Raw genomic sequence first — 19,523 nt, 5'->3', positions numbered from 1 at the left:
TGCCCCCCCTCCAATCCTTCATGTTACTTTAGGGTGAATATGGAAATTATTTTATGTATGAAACTACAAGATTAAACTTTTTACTTATGAATTTGTTACATCTCTGATATTTTTATGAAATACATTTGTTGCAGAAGTTTATACATCCTAGCATTTAATATTTTGAAATTTTGTTACATTATATATTGTTGACACACAAAAATGACTGATAGTGTTGATAAACATTTAAAACAACTTATTGTAATTCTATCTGGTTAGAAGAAAGTGGAAGAATATACATAAAAGTGTTAAAAGTCAGGATTTTATGCATTTTTGTGTACTCTTTTTTCAGTGAGCTTATTAACTTTGCTGATTATCTTTAAAAGTATTTTCATTATAAATAAAGTAGATGATATTAAGTATGAAATACTTAGAGAGTCAGGCAGGTGAGGTGAATGCAAGAGGACAAGTAGATGATAAATGGTAATGGCTAACATGCAATAGTGGAAACTAGGTCGAACTGGAACATATATACCTCATCTGAAGGGGCACACTATGCTGATTGCTGTACAGGAATGGGGCATGTTGCTACATATGGTGATTTTTTTTTAAAGAAAAATTTATATCTGCATTTTATAAAACAGCTGCAACTCATTTAGATTAAACAACTTTGCAGTGAACAGTTTGCCTGCAGACTACTGCTCTGAAAGCTGTCTTTATGTACTATCCTTAGGAAATTCATGACTTATTTTATTGAAAATTGCATAGACTTGAAAATTGCATAGGCTTGACTTTTTTCCCTGAATTGTATTTTTGATATCTCTCAGTATTTTCTCTTTACTCTTTCTTGAAAAAAAAAAAGAAAGAAAAATTGACCAGATATTTGTCTTGTGTTTGATTTTAGATATTGTAATACCAGGAAATAATAAAGAGGAAATACTGTGTCCTGTTTCTGATTAGATAAAATTTGATTTCAGTAATGTTAGAGACATAGCATTGAGCCATCTTTTGTGTCACCATTGTTCTTCATTAGCTACTAATATTAGAACATTTACATACTCAAGATATTTGTACAGTGCTTTTAATAATAATATGCTGTCTTTCATCTTTCTTAAACTTAAGGCATATTTGATTTGTTATTTCAAGCAACCATTTAAATCTATTTCTATGAAAAGTACAGTATCCCCACATGGTATAACCTAAATATATATTATAACCACACACAGACATGTATATTATAATCTTAGAAAATTATATGTACATTTTCTATTCTATTATGAATTTTTTATTTATAACAGCAGCTATGTTTGTTAAAGAAAGTAGAAAGAAGTACAGTGAGGCAGAAACACTCTCCAGTCTTAAAACCAAACACCGTAGTGATTATTTCCTTTCAATCTTCCTTTTTTTTTTTTTTGGCTGCGTTGGGTCTTCCTTGCTGTGCACGGGCTTTTCTCTAGTTGCAGCAAGTGGGGGCTACCCTTTGATGTGCTGCGCAGGCTTCTCATTTTGCGGTGGCTTCTCGTTGCGGAGCACAGGCTCTGGGTGCGCGGGCTTCAGAAGTTGTGGCTCATGGCTTCTAGAGCTTAGGCTCAGTAGTTGTGGTTCACGGGCTTAGTTGTTCCACAGCATGTAGGATCTTCCCGGACCAGAGCTCGAACCCATGTCCCCTGCATTGGCAGGCGGATTCTGAACCACTGCGCCGCCAGGGAAGTCCTCCTTTCAATTTTTTTTTTTCTTTTTGTAAATCTTTGAATTTCAGGGTTAGGAGTAGTTTATAATTATTATTATAATAATATTGCATATACTGTTTTATATCTTGATTATTTTTAACAAATTATGAGCATTTTCCAAATTATTAATCTTTGTAAGCATTGCTTCCATAACTATGATATTTTGTTCAACTAGAGACCATAATGTAACCATTTGTCATAATATTGAATAGATTACTTGTGATAGTATATTACTGAAAGGAGCACTAAGATGGCCAACTTTATTATACATGAAGGCTTTCTAAATTTAAGATAGTTCCTTACAGTAGATTCCTAGCAATTGGATTTTTTAAGGTATAAACCAGTTTAAGGTATAAAAACTTAAGAGGTTCACATATGTTTCCAGAGGAGTTGCTTACTGTATTGGGAATTATTCTTTTAAAATATCTTTGCTATTTTAATAGGCAGAAAATTATCTCATTTTATTAGTATTTCTTTAAAAATATTTTTCCTGCTTATAAAATTAGTACCTGTTTGTTGAAGAAAATTTGGAAAACAGAAATACATAAATATTACCCTTAAATTCATGGCTCAGGTATTATCAATGTTAATATTTTGGTGTAAATCCTTTTTTTTTTTAAGATGTAATTGACATATAACTTTATATTTGTTTCAGATGTACAGCATGCTCACTTATTAAATGTATACATTGCAAAATGATCACAGTAAGTCTAGTTAACATTCATCACCTCACATACTTAACAAAATTTTTTTTCTTGTGATGAGAAGATTGTCTATTTAGCAACTTTCAAATATGCAGCACGATATTACTAGCCATGCTGTACATTACATTCTCAGTACTTTATATGTTCAGGTTTTGGATTTTTTTTAAGATTCCATGTGTAAGTGAGATTGTACAGTATTTGTCTTTCTCTGTCTGACTTATTTCACTTAACATAATGCCCCCAAGGCCCATCCATGTTGTCACAAGTGGGAGGATTTTTTTCTTTTTTGTGACTGAATAATACTCCCTCTGTGGATGTGTGTGTGTCACACATTTGGAGTTTGTTTTCAAGAACATAGTAAATAGGAAATCAACTATAACTGTAAACAATTCAATATGTTTTGGGCAGTGCTATCTATACTATACTCATTTTGTAAGAATAAAAACCTCTACCTGAGATATGTGGCTAAACAAATAACTTTTAGAAGGTTTTTTTTGGAGGAAAATAAATAAATCACTAAACTTCCTCTTCTCTTCTTCTACCCTCAAAAGTAGAGAATTTAAGAAGGCCTTTAAAAGTTATTTAGAAGATAAAAGATAATCAGGTACTAAGTAGTAATTTAATATTTCTCTTTAAGATAGGATAGTTTCCTCAGATTTATGGATTCAGTGTATTCTCAACTTCAAATGTGCATGAGTTGAAATTCTATACAAAAAAACTTAATGCAGCAAACTTGGCAAGATTTTAAAATTACTAAGTTTTGTTTTATTGTTTTCAGGAAGTCTATGTCTGTAGTCTCCTGGAGGATTGAAAGGCATCTTTTTTGCTTTATTTCATGTGAAACAAATTTTTAGTATATATATTGTATCTTTTAGAAATAAAAAATGGAGGAAGTTGTGAGAAAATGGTATTTCCCCCCCTTTCCATGCAATAAAGAATAAATACATAGAATTTGTATTTTTCAAATTGTTGGTAATTTGGGCAAAGTCTTCCATGCTTTTATTGTTGAGTATTCTGACTTGTGGTTTGTGGTATGTGTAAAATTGATAGGAATGGTGGTAGTTATATGAACCTATATGTGTGATAAAATTGTGTAGAATTAAATAAATACACACACAAATGAGTACAGGTAGAACTGGGGAAATGTGAAGTGTATAAGCATTGTTATGTTTTTATGCTACAGTTGTGCTATTATACCATAGTTTTGTAAAATGTTACCATTGGGGAAACATGTATTTATGTATTATTTCCTATAACTGAATCTAAAATTGTCTCAATAAAAATTTCACTGGATTTAAAATATCATTCACTGCTTACTGAGCTACCAGCCTAGATACTATAATTTTCAGAAACGCATAAACATTTCAGTTAGTCTCTGTTCTAAACAGATGAAACTGTTATTTTTATAGTGCGCCATTTTGGATGCTATTTTGTTTCTTCTGCTTTTCACCTTACCCTGTCATTCTCCACCAAGTATTACAATTCAAACATTCTAAGTCCTTAAAATAAACGCCTATCAAAAGAATGTCTTGGGGCTTCCCTGGTGGCGCAGTGGTTGAGAGTCCGCCTGCCGATGCAGGGGACACGGGTTCGTGCCCTGGTCCGGGAAGATCCCACATGCCGCGGAGCGGCTGGGCCTGTGAGCCATGGCCGCCGAGCCTGCGCGTCCGGAGCCTGTGCTCTGCAACGGGAGAGGCCACAACAGTGAGAGGCCCGTGTACCGCAAAAAAAAAAAAAAAAAAGTCTTAACTAATAGCCACCTGCTATGTAGATAAAACTTACATAGAGTATCTCACTTACTGATATTTTTTGTGTCTACACTAGTGTATCAGTAAAGGCTATTGTTTATGATCAAAAAATAGCTTTATATGTAAAATGTAATGTATTTTTACTCAGAATGTAAATCTACCATATATTACTATTACTAAAGTATCCCACTTTCTTCCTTGGGGAATTATTTTTGGCATTTTTGGGGAATTTGAATGTTTTTCTTTTAAAAAGTCCACCATTTTAATCAAAATTTATTTTGTTTTCTAGGTGCAAAAAGATTGGATCAGCTTGTCCTTGATTTTTCTCTATTTAAAGGTAATCTTCTGCTTAGTTCACTAATCATACAGACTTAATACAATTTTCTGTTTGAGGTGGCAATCTATATTTGGTTGTTAAAATAGAAATTGTGTTATATAATGGCTAGACCTATAATGTCTTTTCTGATTGCCTCACAAGATGCAATCTAATCTCTCAAAGAAAAGAATAATTCATGTGATTTATGTCACGGAAATAAATAATAAAATAAATTCAGACTACATTTTTCATTTATGCTCCACAGAGTTTTGTTTTGTTTTCAGAAATGTATGAAAAATCTTTGCTGTTTTCGTCTGTTTGCCTGAAACTGTATTTTACTCATAGATTGAAGTATTGAAGCCATGGGAATAAAGGTTCAGCGTCCTCGATGTTTTTTTGACATCGCCATTAATAATCAACCTGGTAAGGAAATTAATGTCCCTATTTAACATTTATATATAAGTACTTAATATTTTAAGTTAGTAAAGAAATTTAAACCAACTACCTTCTTTTTTAGCTGGAAGAGTTGTCTTTGAATTATTTTCCGATGTGTGCCCCAAAACATGCGAGAACTTTCGTTGTCTTTGTACAGGTTTGTTGACATTTTCACTTGCCCTAATAGTAGTCCCATTTGATTTCAGTTTGCTTTGATTTTTAATTTAACATGTTTTAGATTTTTTCAGGCATATTATTTCCTTCTCAGCATGCTGACTATGCAACATTTACTAGACATGAAAGTAATTCTTATACATATTAATTGTAATGGGATTGTATCTGAGATTGATTTCTACATTCAGTAGAAAAGCATGGGTGCTTTTTAAATGAATTTTTAAAAAATTCCTGAGGGAAGTTAAAATTCTGTAATTTAAAGAAGTCTGTATAGGTCAAGAGAGGTGTATTTTACTGGGCAAAAGCTTTCATCATTAATTTTTTTTTAACTTTTAAGTGTTTTATTTATTTTATTTAAATTTTTCTTCTAGTTTTATTGATGTAATTGACATATACTGCTGTATAAGTTTAAGGTGTACAGCATAATGATTTGATTTATTTGCATTATAAAGTGATTATCACAGAAAGTTTAGTGAACATCCATAATCTCATATAGATACAAAATTAAAGAAGTAGTGAAAAATTTTTTTCTTGTGATTTCATCATGAATTTTGCTTTAATACTACTTCCTTAATTTCTTTTCTACTTAACAGCCTACTAATTTTTCTTCCTTGTAGGTGAAAAGGGGACAGGGAAATCAACTCAGAAGCCATTACATTATAAAAGTTGTCTCTTTCACAGAGTTGTCAAAGATTTTATGGTTCAAGGTGGTGACTTCAGTGAAGGTAAGACTTTGATTCCCACAAAGAAAATCATATATTTATATTCTTTGTTAAATACATGGATCTCAAAGTTAGACAAGTCTCTAGAAGTACTAGGCCAGTTTTCTTCTCAGCCCACTTAATCTTTGGTCAAACAATTAGAAGTACTGGGAATTCCCTGGTGGTCCAGTGGTTGGGACACGGAGCTTTCAATGCCGAGGGCCTGGGTTCAATCCCTGGTTGGGGAACTGAGATCCTGCAAGCTGCCTGGCGTGGCCAAAAAAAAAAAAATTAGAAGTACTCATAGAAATAGATAAAAAGGAGGAAACACATAGGAAAAAATTTCATGTTTGATACATGAATTAATTTCAGAAATTTGCTTCTGGATTAAAAACAAAACACTATTCATCTCTTCGTAGCCTATCAGTGTTCATGTTTGATTTTGTCACAGCCAGTAATCCTTTACTACAGTATGGTTTTTACCTCTATTATTGTAAAAACATTGAAACTGTGTTTTTAAAGACACTTTGAGAAGCTACTAGTAATTTCTGTTAAAAGACCTACATAATCATTAGGATCTGAACATTGTTTCTTCTACAGATTTTAATAAACTTTGTTACACTCATACTGTTGTATCATAGAGGAGAGAAAGTAATTTGGGATCTTGTCAGTATTGACTTTTAAGTTAAGGTCTTATAATTTGCTGTGAACGTTTGAGTATTCTTGATTCAAAGTCATTCAGGTACCTACTTTGTAAGAAGCATTGTGTTTAGGTAGGACCTTCGAGGAGATTACTGACTTACCAGTTCTAAGAGTCCCATGTTTTTTCATTCTTAGGAAATGGACGAGGAGGGGAATCCATTTATGGAGGATTTTTTGAAGGTAAAAATGCTTATGTTTAAATTGTTTTTAATGTTTTCTAGTATTCATTGATTTTTCTTTCTTGAATCAATAAGATTATTGATATACTAATATCCAACTACCTTCAACTAAACGAAGTTAATTTTCTTGTGAAAAATGTTATGTGATAGACTTTTTATAAAGGTAGGATTTTTTTGTGATTAGTACATTCGTACATTATATTACTTGAAGGGTTTCAGTGATCTGTAATAAACTTTTAGAATTGTAGTGCTAGAATAGGAACTTCCATAGCTTGATCTTAATCTTTATTAAAAGAGATTCAGCTATATTTCTTAGTGACAATATCAACATTTTTGTGCACCCATTTTTCTATGAAGATTTTTTTTTTAATCTTCGATATTCTGAATTTGGCTGTAATGTTTTTCCCAAATTTAAGTTTTCTGTCTGGAATTTTTTATTAATGTGAAGATCATTTGAAAGACTATAAACATGTGATTGTGGAATTAATTTCATATTTCCCATCTTTCACTTTTGGGAGTCAGTGAAATTTTGTTTCACGTTCCACCTGCTTTTTTCCCATTCTAATCCAAGATTCGAAGGCAATCTGCTCTTTCTACCATGGCAGATATTAAGTTTAATGAGTGCCTCTCTGTGCTAAGAATAATATTGAAAGGGGGTTGATAAAGTATTTGGATTTTATAGCAAGGGATTGAAAATTAGAAATATTTTAATCTGAAAAGATGGAGGAAATTGGTTAATATTGGATTTCTCTTCTTTTAACCTTTTATCTGAATTTTGTCTGACACTAAAGAGCACATGATATGAACACAAGATATGAAGAAGAATGAAAATGAATTTTGGGGGGGAGTTATACCTATAACTGAAAACTTTGCTTCTCTATAGATGAGAGTTTTGCTGTTAAACACAACAAAGAATTTCTCTTGTCAATGGCCAACAGAGGGAAGGATACAAACGGCTCACAGTTCTTCATGTAAGAATTTATGATCTGATGATTTAAAATATCACTTTTTTGGTGTGTCGTTTCTCTGTGTGCCTGCCACTGATCACTAATAAATAGGAGAGGGACGTATGAGGGAGAGAATTTTTGAAGGAGGAAGAACAAAGAATTGTTGAAAGGGGAGTTGAACTGTACTGCTAAAGTTTTCAAAAGATGAAGACTTTTGTCAAGAGGACTCAGGAGCCAGCTTGAAGGGGTGGCATTCCGCCTGGCCAAATTAGGACAAGTTGAGCATTGATTATCTTGAAAATAAATAATGATATTATCAAATAAAATGGAAATCCAGGAGTCCATTCAGATATAAATAATAAATGAATAAATAACAAGGGAGAAAGAAAAACTGTTCCTTAGTAGAATGCAACTAATAAATGTAAAAGGAATTATAGAGTTAGAAATGTCCCTGTTTTGCAGTCATCTCAGTAACATTGATTCAGGAAAGAATTACCTATGGATGGTAGATTTATAGGGTAAGTTTAACAAGGAACAGGATGTTTGCATTGAGTATCTCTTCGTAAATTACTTAATTATAAAGAGTAAAATACAGTTGTTCCTCATTATTCAAAGATTCTGTATTTGTGAATTTGCCTACTCACTAAATTTATTTGTAACCCAAAGTCAATAGTGCTAATGTTTTCCAATTCTGACTACAAAAAAATTGTTACCAGGGCTCTTGTCAGCAATTAATACTTTTTATCATGTCCCATGGGTAAAGATTTGCTCTCCTCTTCAGTAACTGTAAACTCTTCTGGTCTCAGAAGAACTTAATCTGTCAGCATCATGTGGATTATTCTTGTGTTTTCTGTTCCACATTTGTAACTCCCTTCTTCAACAGTGAGAAATCTCCCTCCGAGTGTGTTCAAAATTTCTACTCACTTGTTGAATCCTATATTTTAAAATTGCCATCCTATACCACTGTGAAGAGTAACCTACTAACTAGAGTTCACTATGTATTTATAGCAATTTTTGTTTTTACAGTGAGGGTATGTAGTTAAATTATCATGTTTAAAAATGACTTGGATTAGTACTTTTTAGTGTAAATTTTGTGTGGTTTTGTGACTCAACATATGTTAAATTCATTTCCGATTATATTTCATTTGTTCTCCCTCTCACGTTGATTTATTTCTTGCCTTTTTTTTTTAAGCTTTTAAAACATTAACATGATTCCAAGAGTCAAAGCAAAGAGAATACTTCTGAAGTATCACTCCCACCTAACTCTTCATTCCATTCCCATTCCCCCATTTTTTTACCTTTTTTTTTTCCACCACCTATCCATATTAGTAACCAACCTCATTAGTTTCTGGTTTATTTTTCTGTATATCTTTTTACAAACATAAGCACAGATATATATTTTTTTCTTATTTTCCCTTTTTTCTTACACAATAGATAGCATACTGTATATGTTTTTTTCTTTTCACTTAATGATATAACCTAGAAATCACTGCACATCAGTTCATAGAGATCTTTCTCATTTTTTTTCCCCACAGATGTATAGTAGTCTGTTGTGTGTATATACTGCAGTTTATTCAGCCAATTGCCTATATACAGGTGTTTCTGATTTTTAAATGAAAACAACTTGTATCACATTTGTTGTAGGAAAATTAGAACACACAGATTAAAAGAAGAAAAACAATCCTATCCCCAGAGCATCTTTACATGCAATAAAAATACAGGTAGATAGTTGCATATAGTCTGTAATCAACTTTTGGATGTAATATAAATTTCTTTGTACATCACTAAATATGAATTAACATGTTAATCCATTGTTTGAATGTACTGTGGTTTTATTTATTTAATCTTAGTTTTGAACATTTGGTTTGCTTCTTGTTTTCAAACTGCTGCAGTGAACGTTGTTGTATCTATTGTTTGATGTATTTTTTAATTCTTTTATGTAAGTTGCTAGAATTTTACTTAGTGAAATGTTTACATATTTTTAAGGCTATCCATATATATTGCTACATTGACTTCCAAAAGGAAGTGTGTAGTTTACTCTAGAGCAACAGTATGTAAGTGCCAGTTTCACCAGATCCTCAGCAACACTGAGTGTGATCATTTATTTTCACTTTTTAAAATAAAATCCCTTCTGTGCTTACCAAAACCCATATGTTAAATTCAAATAACCCTTCATATATATTCTCAGACTCTTCCAATTGTTGGTTTCTCTTGACCTCTTTCCACTTCTAGATAACTATTCTTTACTACTTCTGTGTTCTGTTTTTTTTAAAGAAAACAACTTCAGTTTTTAATCTTTTTTTAAATGTTTTATTTTATTGTTTTATATTAATTATATAATATAAAATTTGCCATTTTAACCATTTGTTAACTGCATACCCCACTGGTATTAATTATATTCACAGTGCTCTGCAGCTACCACCACTATTTCCAAAACTATTTCATCATTCCAGAGAGTAGCCATTTTCCCTTTCCCTCAGCCCCTGGTAACCTTTATTCTACTTTCTGTCTCTATGAATTTGCCTATTCTATATATGTAAGTGGAATCATACAATATTTGTCCTTTTGTGTCTAACTTATTTCACTTAGCATGTTTTCAAGGTTCATCCATGTTTTATAGCATGTATCAGAACTTCATTCCTTTTTATGATTGAATATCATTCCATTATATATACATACCACATTTTGTTTATCCATATTCATTTGTTAGTGGGCATTTGGGTTGTTTTCACTTTTTGGCTATTGTGAATAATGCTGCAGTGAACATTGTCATATATATTTGTTTCCCTGTTTTCAGTTCTTTTGGATAGATACCTAGGAATAGAATTTCTGGATCATATGGTAGTTCTATGGTTAGCTCTTTGAGGAACCACCAAACTGTTTTCCACAATGGCTACATCATTTCACATTCCCACCAGCATTATACAAAGAGTTCTAGTTTTTCCATTCTTATCAACACTTTCTCACCAATCTGAGAGTGACCATGAAAGCAATGCAAGTATTGGTTTAGGGGTTACAAATAAATTCTAGTGAGCAAGCCAGTGGACAAATACGTAATCTGTAAAGTGAGGATTGACTGTATCTTGATGCAAATTATATACACTAAATGTAACACAAATACATATATAGTGTATACCTAGGTTTTTACATTTCTAGGTGGTTTTAGCAAGTTCAGGTGATCATAGCTGTTACAGTGAGAAAACATTAACAGGTTATTAGTTTTTAAAATACGGTGAACTTTTAAAAATACATGTATGTGTTAGAATTTTTTTTAGTGTGTGTTTTAATCAAAAGTTAGCTTAAATTGTGTTCCTTCTTCCAAATTTCTAATGCATTTTTTGATAAGATTTTTAAAATGACAAATCTTGTACAATGCCCATATTCAGTCTGTTGTACCAGTGTGTCTTCATAGCTACTCAGATAGCAGCTTTCTTAGCTACAAAGCTTTAAGGTTGATGTGGAGAAAAGAAGGACTTTTAAAAATTACTTTTTGCTAATTTTAGGTTTTGTCCAAATTTTAATGCAGATATCTTTCTTCAGTGTGAAGTTTACTTTATGTTAGGGATAACAAACTCAAATACGCATTGGTCTTAGGCAAGTAATATGAGGGAGTAAAGGCTGCTGGGACAAGAAACTTAATGATTAATCTCTGTATTAGAGAAGGCAGGGATACTCAGCCTGACCAATTATTGCCACATGCCAGGTGCCATGTCTTTCCATGTTTTCAAAAAGGCCTGGAATCTGGATTTTTATATAGAAGTATCCAAATTTTTAAGTCTTGGCAGCTAATTTATAAACGCTACATGGACCATTTCTGTTCAGGTCCAACAGAACATGTATGAGGACATCAGAATATGACCTGGGCTTTAACTGTTGAAAATGTTAAGATTGAAAAACACTGTTGTTAAACCCATAAACTGGTGAAATGGTTTGATAAATTATGATATGCCCAGACAGTAGAATACTGTACAACCATGGATATTCAATAAGAACCCAGTTACATGCAAGAACATGGATGGATAGAAGTAACACCAAAATGTGAACTTTAATTTCATGTAAGTTTTCAATAGTGTATAGGTATTTCAGAACAAGTTTTTGAAAATGCATTGTCGAAAGCATTTTGCATTTGATTCTATTTAAGGTTAAGGTAAATAAGATTCTATTATGTTAAGATAGCATATATATGATTTCTTTGTTTGCTACTTTGTTTCCAATGCAGTTATTTTTTTTTCCTTTTTAGAGATGCTAACTTTGTTTTTCTCTGACTTTGTTTTTATTCTTCTATCTGATGACTTCCAAAAGAACAACAAAACCAACTCCTCATTTAGATGGGTAAAGATTATTTTAATTTATTTTACAACCTACTTTAAATTAATATTAAAATAAGAAGCTTTTATTTAGTCATCTTTACTTGACTCTTTAGGCATCATGTTGTTTTTGGGCAAGTGATTTCTGGTCAAGAAGTTGTGAGAGAGATAGAAAACCAGAAAACAGATGCAGCTAGCAAACCATTTGCTGAGGTGCGGATACTCAGTTGTGGAGAGCTAATTCCCAAATCTAAAGGTAAAAACAAGTATATATTTCTCTTTCTTAAAATCTGTTTGTTTGTTTATTTATTTATTTGGCTGTGTTGCATCTTCGTTGCTGCGTGGGCTTTCTCTAGTTGCAGCTAGCAGGGGGCCTACTCTTCGTTGGGTTGCGCGGGCCTCTCATTGCGGTGGCTCCTCTTGTTGCAGAACGGGCTCTAGGCGCACGGGCTTCAGTAGTTGTGGCTCGCGGGCTCTAGAGCGCAGGCTTAGTAGTTGTGGTGCACAGGCTTAGTTGCTCTACGGCATGTGGGATCTTCCCGGACCAGGGCTCGAACCCGTGTCTCCTGCATTGGCAGGCAGATTCTTAAGCACTGTGACACCAGGGAAGTCCCTAAAAGCAAGTATATATTTCTGATAACTCTTACGCACACAAAACAAACACACTGTAATTAGTTGACACGATCTTTACGCTAAAGTGAATATAAATATGAAGTTTTTGTGTTTTTAAATGTATTTTTGTGTTTTTCAAATGTGTTTTATCTTACTTCATACTTTGTTCATTTATCATGGAACTGCTTAACTTCCCTTGAATTATTTGCAGTAATTCATCCATCTGCTTCCACTTTATTTTTTGGGCTTTTTAAAAAGTATAGTTGTCTACGGCTTGCCTGGTGGCGCAGTGGTTGAGAGTCCGCCTGCCGATGCAGGGGACACGGGTTCATGCCCCGGTCCGGGAAGATCCCGCATGCCGCAGAGCGGCTGGGCCCATGAGCCATGGCCACTGAGCCTGCGCGTCCGGAGCCTGTGCTCCGCAACGGGAGAGGCCACAACAGTGAGAGGCCCGCGTACCGCAAAAAAAAAAAAAAAAAAGTGTAGTTGTCTAAATAGCATGGTAAATAAATATTCTTCTAGGGAAAGAGACGGTGTGGGGAGGATGACAGTTGAAGAGATTAACATAGACTAATAAACTTCATGGGAATAAATTATTTCCCCTTCATGCACTGCTTAGATTCAGAAGCATCTGGCATGTTTGAGAAACTTCTTTTACTTAGACAAGAACACTTGAAGTTAACACGACTGGTAGTTTGATATATTATCTGAAATGGTAGAACTTGGTCTTTTAAGTATTTTAAGTCTTTATATTATATAAGAAATATGTAACTGCTATTGTTTATTACAGATATTGAGCCTGACACTGTAAAAGTAATGGGGTGAGATTACCTTCAAATCTGTGTAGAAAGCAATAAAATATTGAATTGACCTAATCTTTCTATTAATCGTCCAGGGAATAATAAATAATCTCAGTACTTAGTTATTCATGGTTAGCAAGAGAGTCTCTGTAATCTTTTCTGATCCTCACAAGAACTGTATAACATCAATATTATTTTCCTCATTTTACAGATACAGTCAAGGAGATTAGTATTTACCACATCAGGGAACTAACTAGACCTCAAGCCCAAGTTTGCTGGCTCCAGATCTAGAGCTTTTTCTGTTACATGTTGCTAACTCATTAAAGTCTTTAATATTCCTTTCAGAATTGCCCTAAGTAGAACATTCTGTTCTCAAATTTTAGGTATACTGATGTGCTCTGTAATATGCACGTTTTATTTTGCTTTTCTTTAGTTCCCCAATCAGGGATTGAACCAGGACCCACAGCAGTGAAAGTGCCGAGTCCTAACCACTGGACCTCCAGGGAATTCCCTGGAGAAGGCTTATTTTTAATTTTCTTTCTCTGCATTCCACTTTGATTCTAATGATTTCACTTTCTTCTCTTTTATGTCAAATATATACCTTGTAAACCATCACAGGAATATTGCTGCAGCTCATACTGGGACTGTTTAACTTCTTGTGTTCAAGAGTCTGGCTATCTATCCTTATTTACAAACAGCAGTTATAATGTATGCCTTGTGTTTGTGATGATTCATTAAGAATGAAGTGTCGTTGAGTACCTTACCTTTTTTTGAAAAAAATAGAAACTAAAAAGCAATCTAAATCTTTGCATATTTTAGACCCTGAATCTTCTGCTATTTAATTCTTCAAAGTGTTGTCAGTACAATTGGAATATTTTGGTTTAAGATATTATTTCTTTCCACATCATCTAGAAAGTATTCATCTTTTATTCTGTAATTAACTGTTTTTTGGCTTTTTTCTTGTGTTTTATAGTCTTCAAGGATCTTGTGTTAGGATCTATTCTCTGCTTATAAAAGTTAAGGATGCTGTGTGGTCTACATATTTAGAAGAGATAATTAAAAAGCTTACATCTTAAACCATAAATGTTATCATAGACTCTAATAAATATGGTGTAAAGATTCTTTTGGTACTAAATGGTCAGTGTTTGAATATTTGCTGAAAGGATGAGAAGGTGAATGAATGTCGCTCTCTGTATATTATTATGTTTTTATAATATATTTTCACTTGAAGCAATAAATGCTAATTTTGCCCATGCCATTGTGGCCAGGAAGTTGTGCTGAAAGTTGATGTAGTGTTCTAGTGTGTGTTCCTCAGACTCATGCTAAGGAAGTATATCTTGCCCTTATCAGTTTCATCAGTTGGGGAAGATTTGGCCCTTTGTTACTGTCTGCACAGGAGTTACCGAAAGGCCAGATTTGTTTTGAGTCGTACCTTCCATGCCTGCTCTGTTCTGGATCACACTATAGAAAGAGGAAAAGATCTTTATGTTTGAGGTCACACAGTTTGGCACCTGTTACTCTACAGTCCTTCAATTACCATTCAGAACATTGGTCAGAATGGATTTTGTCATGCATCAATAAAATTTTTTTTTTTAGGCAGAGCTGTGTCTTCCATCCAATTTATAAGTTTGATGGCCTTCTTACAATCTTAAATTGGACATAGTCAAAAAGCTTTGTGTAACACAGCAGTGTTCATCATCATCATCATCATATTGAAAACCTTGTTTGAGAGATACACACCCCACTTTAAAAATAAATACCGAATCTTTTTTTTTTCTTTTTCTAACTTCCTGAAAGAAAACAAAAAGACTTCTGAAGAAATATGACTGTCTGGGCCCACCTGTAAGTGGTCTTGGTGAGTCTGGGCAATCATCCTGGGCCTTCCCTTTGCTGTTGTGAGATTGGAAATTCTACTTTTTGTGGCTATTTGAATGTGCCTGAGAAGGTTCAGAGTCAAGGGGAAGATCCTTCCAACAGATGCAGAGGAGAACACAGGAGGCTAATCAAAACTGCAACCCTGTAGAGGCTATCAAGGGGCAGAGTGTAGGATAGAACACAGACCACTACACTGATTAAGGTACTTCCTGGCTTTTCAAGAGTTAACCAGAGTTTCCTGCAGTTGTTAAAGAGAGGTCTGTCCACCTTTGCTATGCAGCATGAGTTGGGGCTGATGATATATTATGAGTACATAGAAACACAAGTGCTGAGTTAGGGCAGCATGGCAATAAATAAATAGTTATATGAGCAGAAATCTTGTATATATGTGGTAGAAAACAGATTACCTGGCAGTACAGAAAGAAGAGCACAGTAGAGGAAGCAGTTGGTGAATCTTGTACTCAGGAGACAGTAGAAAAGATCAGACACTCATTTGTATGGTGACAGGATCCCATTTCAGTGTCTTTATCCTGGAATTAAGAGCCATGGTGATAGCACTTGTAAAGGAGAATAGTGGGATGTTAAACTTCGAATCTGTTTAGAGGGGAGACCCAGTATTTTTGAAATGAAAAGAGGTTCATTTGAGGTATAGTTCTCTTCTTTATTTCAAACCTTATTTTGATGATGGCCTTGAAATTTCCTTCAATATAAAGGTTTCACGTGAAATTCATTGGTATAAAATTTATACCTCTCAAAAAACTAGTAAGGCAGCATTTTCTTACCATATGTTTTTACAAGTAAAATGTTCTAGAAGTTTGTTTTTTCACCTTAACAACATACTAGTAAAGCAGTACCCAGTAGTATTACACCACATCCTACCTCCCCTCCCAACAAAGGTCAGTGAACAGGGTTGGGAATTTCTTTTACATAGTGATTGATAAGCAAACTGCATAATCTAAATAATCTAAAATAAACTAACCAGAAGTGGCCCAAGAGTTAAAAAGTGTTGTTCTTTTATCTTAAGGATGGCTATATGCTTATAAATGATACTTTGAAATAGATTTTAAGTGGTTAGGCAGGAAGTAGGGTTTTTTGGAGAACAGGGTGACAACAATTGTTGTCAGACTTGGGAGTTTTAAAATTTAATACATTGATTTTGTTCAACATTTAGAAAGCATAAGAGGATAGTCAGTGAAAAGTCTTTTTTCCATTTCTGCCCATCAGTTTCCATTCTCAAGTTTTCTATACCATTCTACGTGTATGTGAATGTTGATAATATAAATTTCTAGAAATAGAATTAACAGATTATAGGGGTTATGCATTTGTAATGTTGGTAGGCATTGCCACTAGAATATAGGAAAGTTAATTTCCCTATGCCCTTTGCAGAGCCACATAGTATCAAACTCTTTAATCTTTGCCAGCCTAATTACAGGGTTGGTTGTTGTTGTTTTTAAAGCTGGTTTAAATAAGTATTTCTCTAAGGTATTTGATGTTATCATCTCCTTAGGAGCCATTTATATTTGTTTTTATATGAGTTGATTGTTAATTGCTTTGCCTCATATTTTTACTCAACTCCAAGCCTCCTTGTATTTCCTTTTGTTTGGAGAAAATGGCCATTTTTTTAAGGGTAGGTCTGCTGGTAACTATCTTAGTTTTCTGAAAATGTCGTTATTTCCCTCTCTTTCATGATGGGTATTTTCACTAGATGTAGAATTCTGGGTTGGCAGTTCTTTCAACACATAAAAAAGTGTTAGGCCACTTCCTTCTGGCCTCTGTGGTTTCAAGTGAGAAGTCTGTTGTTCAAATCATTGTTCCCTGTAGTAATGAGGGAATTTTCTGCCATTATTATTTAAAAAATTTTTTTAATTTCAAATTTTTCTCCTGGGATTCCGATAACATAAATGTTAGATCTTTTGTTTATTGTTCTACAGGTGTCCGAGGCTCTGTTCATTTTTTGTTTGTTTTTTTAATTTTCTCTGATGTTCTGGTTGGGTAATTTCTATTGGTCTGTCTCTGGTTCGCTAACAGTTTCCCTGTCATCCCCACTCTGATATTGAGCACGTTTTATTTCAGTTATTGTATCATTGTATTTTTCAGTTCTAAAATTCCTTTTGATACTTTATATCTTCTTTTCTCCTGAGATTTTTAAACTTTTTTCATTTGTTTAAAGAACATTAATAATTGCTTGTGGAAGCATTTTTAAGATGGCTTTTTAAAAATCCTTGTTAATTCCAACATGTGAGTCTTCCGGGTGTTGGCGTCTTTTGATTGTTTTTTCTTACTTAAGTTGTGATTTTCCTTGAAAATGGTTCTTGAAATTATTAGTGATTTTTTTAAAATTTTGTCCTGGAAATTTGGGGTATTGTATGTTATGAAACTCTGGATTCTGTTTATGTTTTCTATTTTTAGCAAGCAGTCACCTTATATAGGTTTAGCATGTAGGTCCTGGCCTCCTTTTGTAGATTGTGGTTTCAATGATAATTCAATTTCCAGAGCCCTTGCAGTACTATTCTGGTTTCATTTGTATGCTACTGAAAAACTGGATGCTATTCAACGCTGTAGTTTAATTCTGAAACCTTTTGCCATATTAGTTCTGGTCAGTTTAAGTTGGGGGTCTCCTCCCCAGGACTTCATCTATAAATTTAAAGAATCTTTTTCTCTAGCTTCCTTCTCTGAAATCTGTGCCACCTGCTGGTGCAGTGAGGGGAGCTGAAGCCCAGGCTTCCCACTTTGTCTCTACTGACATCACTCTGGCAAGGGAAGGGGAACACTGCTCGAAGGGGAGGGTACTGGAAATCCAAATTCTCTACTTTGTCTCTGCTGATAGAGCCAAGAGGGAGTTGGTGAACTTTTTTTTTTTAAATTTTCCCCCTTAGTATTTGCTTACAGTAAAGCAGGTATTGGTGACAAATTTTTTGTCCTGCTAAACCATCTTTTTTCTATTTCTCTGTCTGGAGAGAGCAGGCCTTTCTTGGGGCTTTTACAAACCTGTGTCCATTGGCATTTCTGAGTTGCAGGCTTCTTCAGCGTGATGTCTAAGGTATATGGGAGACAGATTGAAAACCACCATGTCACCTTCAAATCCAGAGATCCCTGGCCACTCTGCCTTCTTTCTACCTTTCAGAGTCTTCTTATGTTTGTTTCTTTTTGTATTATGTCTAGGATTTCTACTTACACTTAGCAGGAGGATAGGAAGAGATGAATCTATTCCATCTTCACAATTTCTCCATTCCTTTCTTCATACTTTTAAAGTGTTGTAAAAAAAAATCTTCCCTTTTATATCCAGAATCTACTCATCCTTAAATTACACCTATAAACGAGTTTGTTCAGTGCTTACTAGCACATTGTAAGCACTCTACAGATACTACTCCACACTACTTTTTCCTGCCCCTATTTCAAATCCTAACATAGTCAGTTCTGCTATACTGCTTGTTTTGAAAGCATGCATTTATTCCATTCAGTTGATACATTAGAAGACAATTTGAACATAACATCAGTTTCACCTTTGCCTATGCATGCTCTTGTCTACAAGAAATACTGAGTGCAGAAAACCATACGCAGTTGAACAGCTTTACAGGAATACACAAAAATTACACATACCCAGGGGAGTTCCCTGGTGGCCTGGTGTTAGGATTTGGCACTTTCACTGCCCCATGGCCCACGTTCATTCCCTGGTTGGGGAACTGAGATCCTGCAAGCTGTACAACACGGCCCCCCCCAAAAAATTTACACATACACACACCTCACACATCTACTAAGCTACCTCAGTTCATCACTTGTGTTATGAGCCACACCTAAGTACAGTTTGTACTAAAACTTTCCATCTAATTTCATATCACCCCCCCTTGCACTAACTTTACAGTAACTCACAAGCTATAGCCCTACTGACATTCACTTCCACAAGCAAACCCATGATTTTCTCAAAGTGCTGTATTTAATTGTCGTATTTATGTATTTCTTAACTATTTAACATGTGTGAAGGCTCTGTTGCTATTTCTTCTTTTTTTTTTTTTTTGCGGTACACGGATCTCTCACTGTCGTGGCCTCTCCCGTTGCGGAGCACAGACTCCAGACGCGCAGGCCCAGCGGCCATGGCTCACAGACCCAGCCGCTCCATGGCATGTGGGATCTTCCCGGACCGGGGCACGAACCCGTGTCCCCTGCATCGGCAGGCGGACTCTCAACCACTGCGCCACCAGGGAAGCCCTCTGTTGCTATTTTTATTAGTTTCCTATCTTTTTTTTTTAATGTGTCACTGATGAAGTTTTTGAGTTTTGTGCCCCTAACCCCATTTTTTCTATAAGCCATGTGGTT

At 34.4% G+C, this 19,523-nt stretch overlaps 1 protein-coding gene across 9 annotated transcripts in view; it reads left to right on the top strand.

Moving 5' to 3' along the window:
• The window catches only part of PPIG (peptidylprolyl isomerase G), a 41,274-nt gene that overhangs the window by 4,540 nt on the left and 17,211 nt on the right, over positions 1–19,523 (top strand). For 6 of the 9 annotated variants that reach the window (XM_089916702.1, XM_022569982.2, XM_089916699.1 and 3 more), the window contains 8 exons: positions 4,451–4,498; positions 4,823–4,900; positions 4,995–5,069; positions 5,704–5,811; positions 6,625–6,669; positions 7,552–7,639; positions 11,918–11,947; positions 12,039–12,178. In XM_089916702.1, the coding sequence (XP_089772828.1) occupies positions 4,840–4,900; positions 4,995–5,069; positions 5,704–5,811; positions 6,625–6,669; positions 7,552–7,639; positions 11,918–11,947; positions 12,039–12,178 (547 nt within the window). In that variant the 5' untranslated portion in view covers positions 4,451–4,498; positions 4,823–4,839. Of the gene's footprint in view, positions 1–4,450; positions 4,499–4,761; positions 4,901–4,994; positions 5,070–5,703; positions 5,812–6,624; positions 6,670–7,551; positions 7,640–11,855; positions 11,948–12,038; positions 12,179–19,523 lie in introns of those variants that run through there. The other 3 variants (XM_022569985.2, XM_089916701.1, XM_089916703.1) reach the window with 2 other exon arrangements.

This window comes from Delphinapterus leucas, chromosome 8 (assembly GCF_059928025.1).
Source record: "Delphinapterus leucas isolate spDelLeu-1000000601 "Yukka" chromosome 8, BTC_Dleu_Yukka2, whole genome shotgun sequence".
Lineage (NCBI taxonomy): Eukaryota > Metazoa > Chordata > Mammalia > Artiodactyla > Monodontidae > Delphinapterus > Delphinapterus leucas.
Note: the sequence above shows the minus strand (reverse complement) of the source record. Positions and strands in the feature narration are given on the sequence as shown.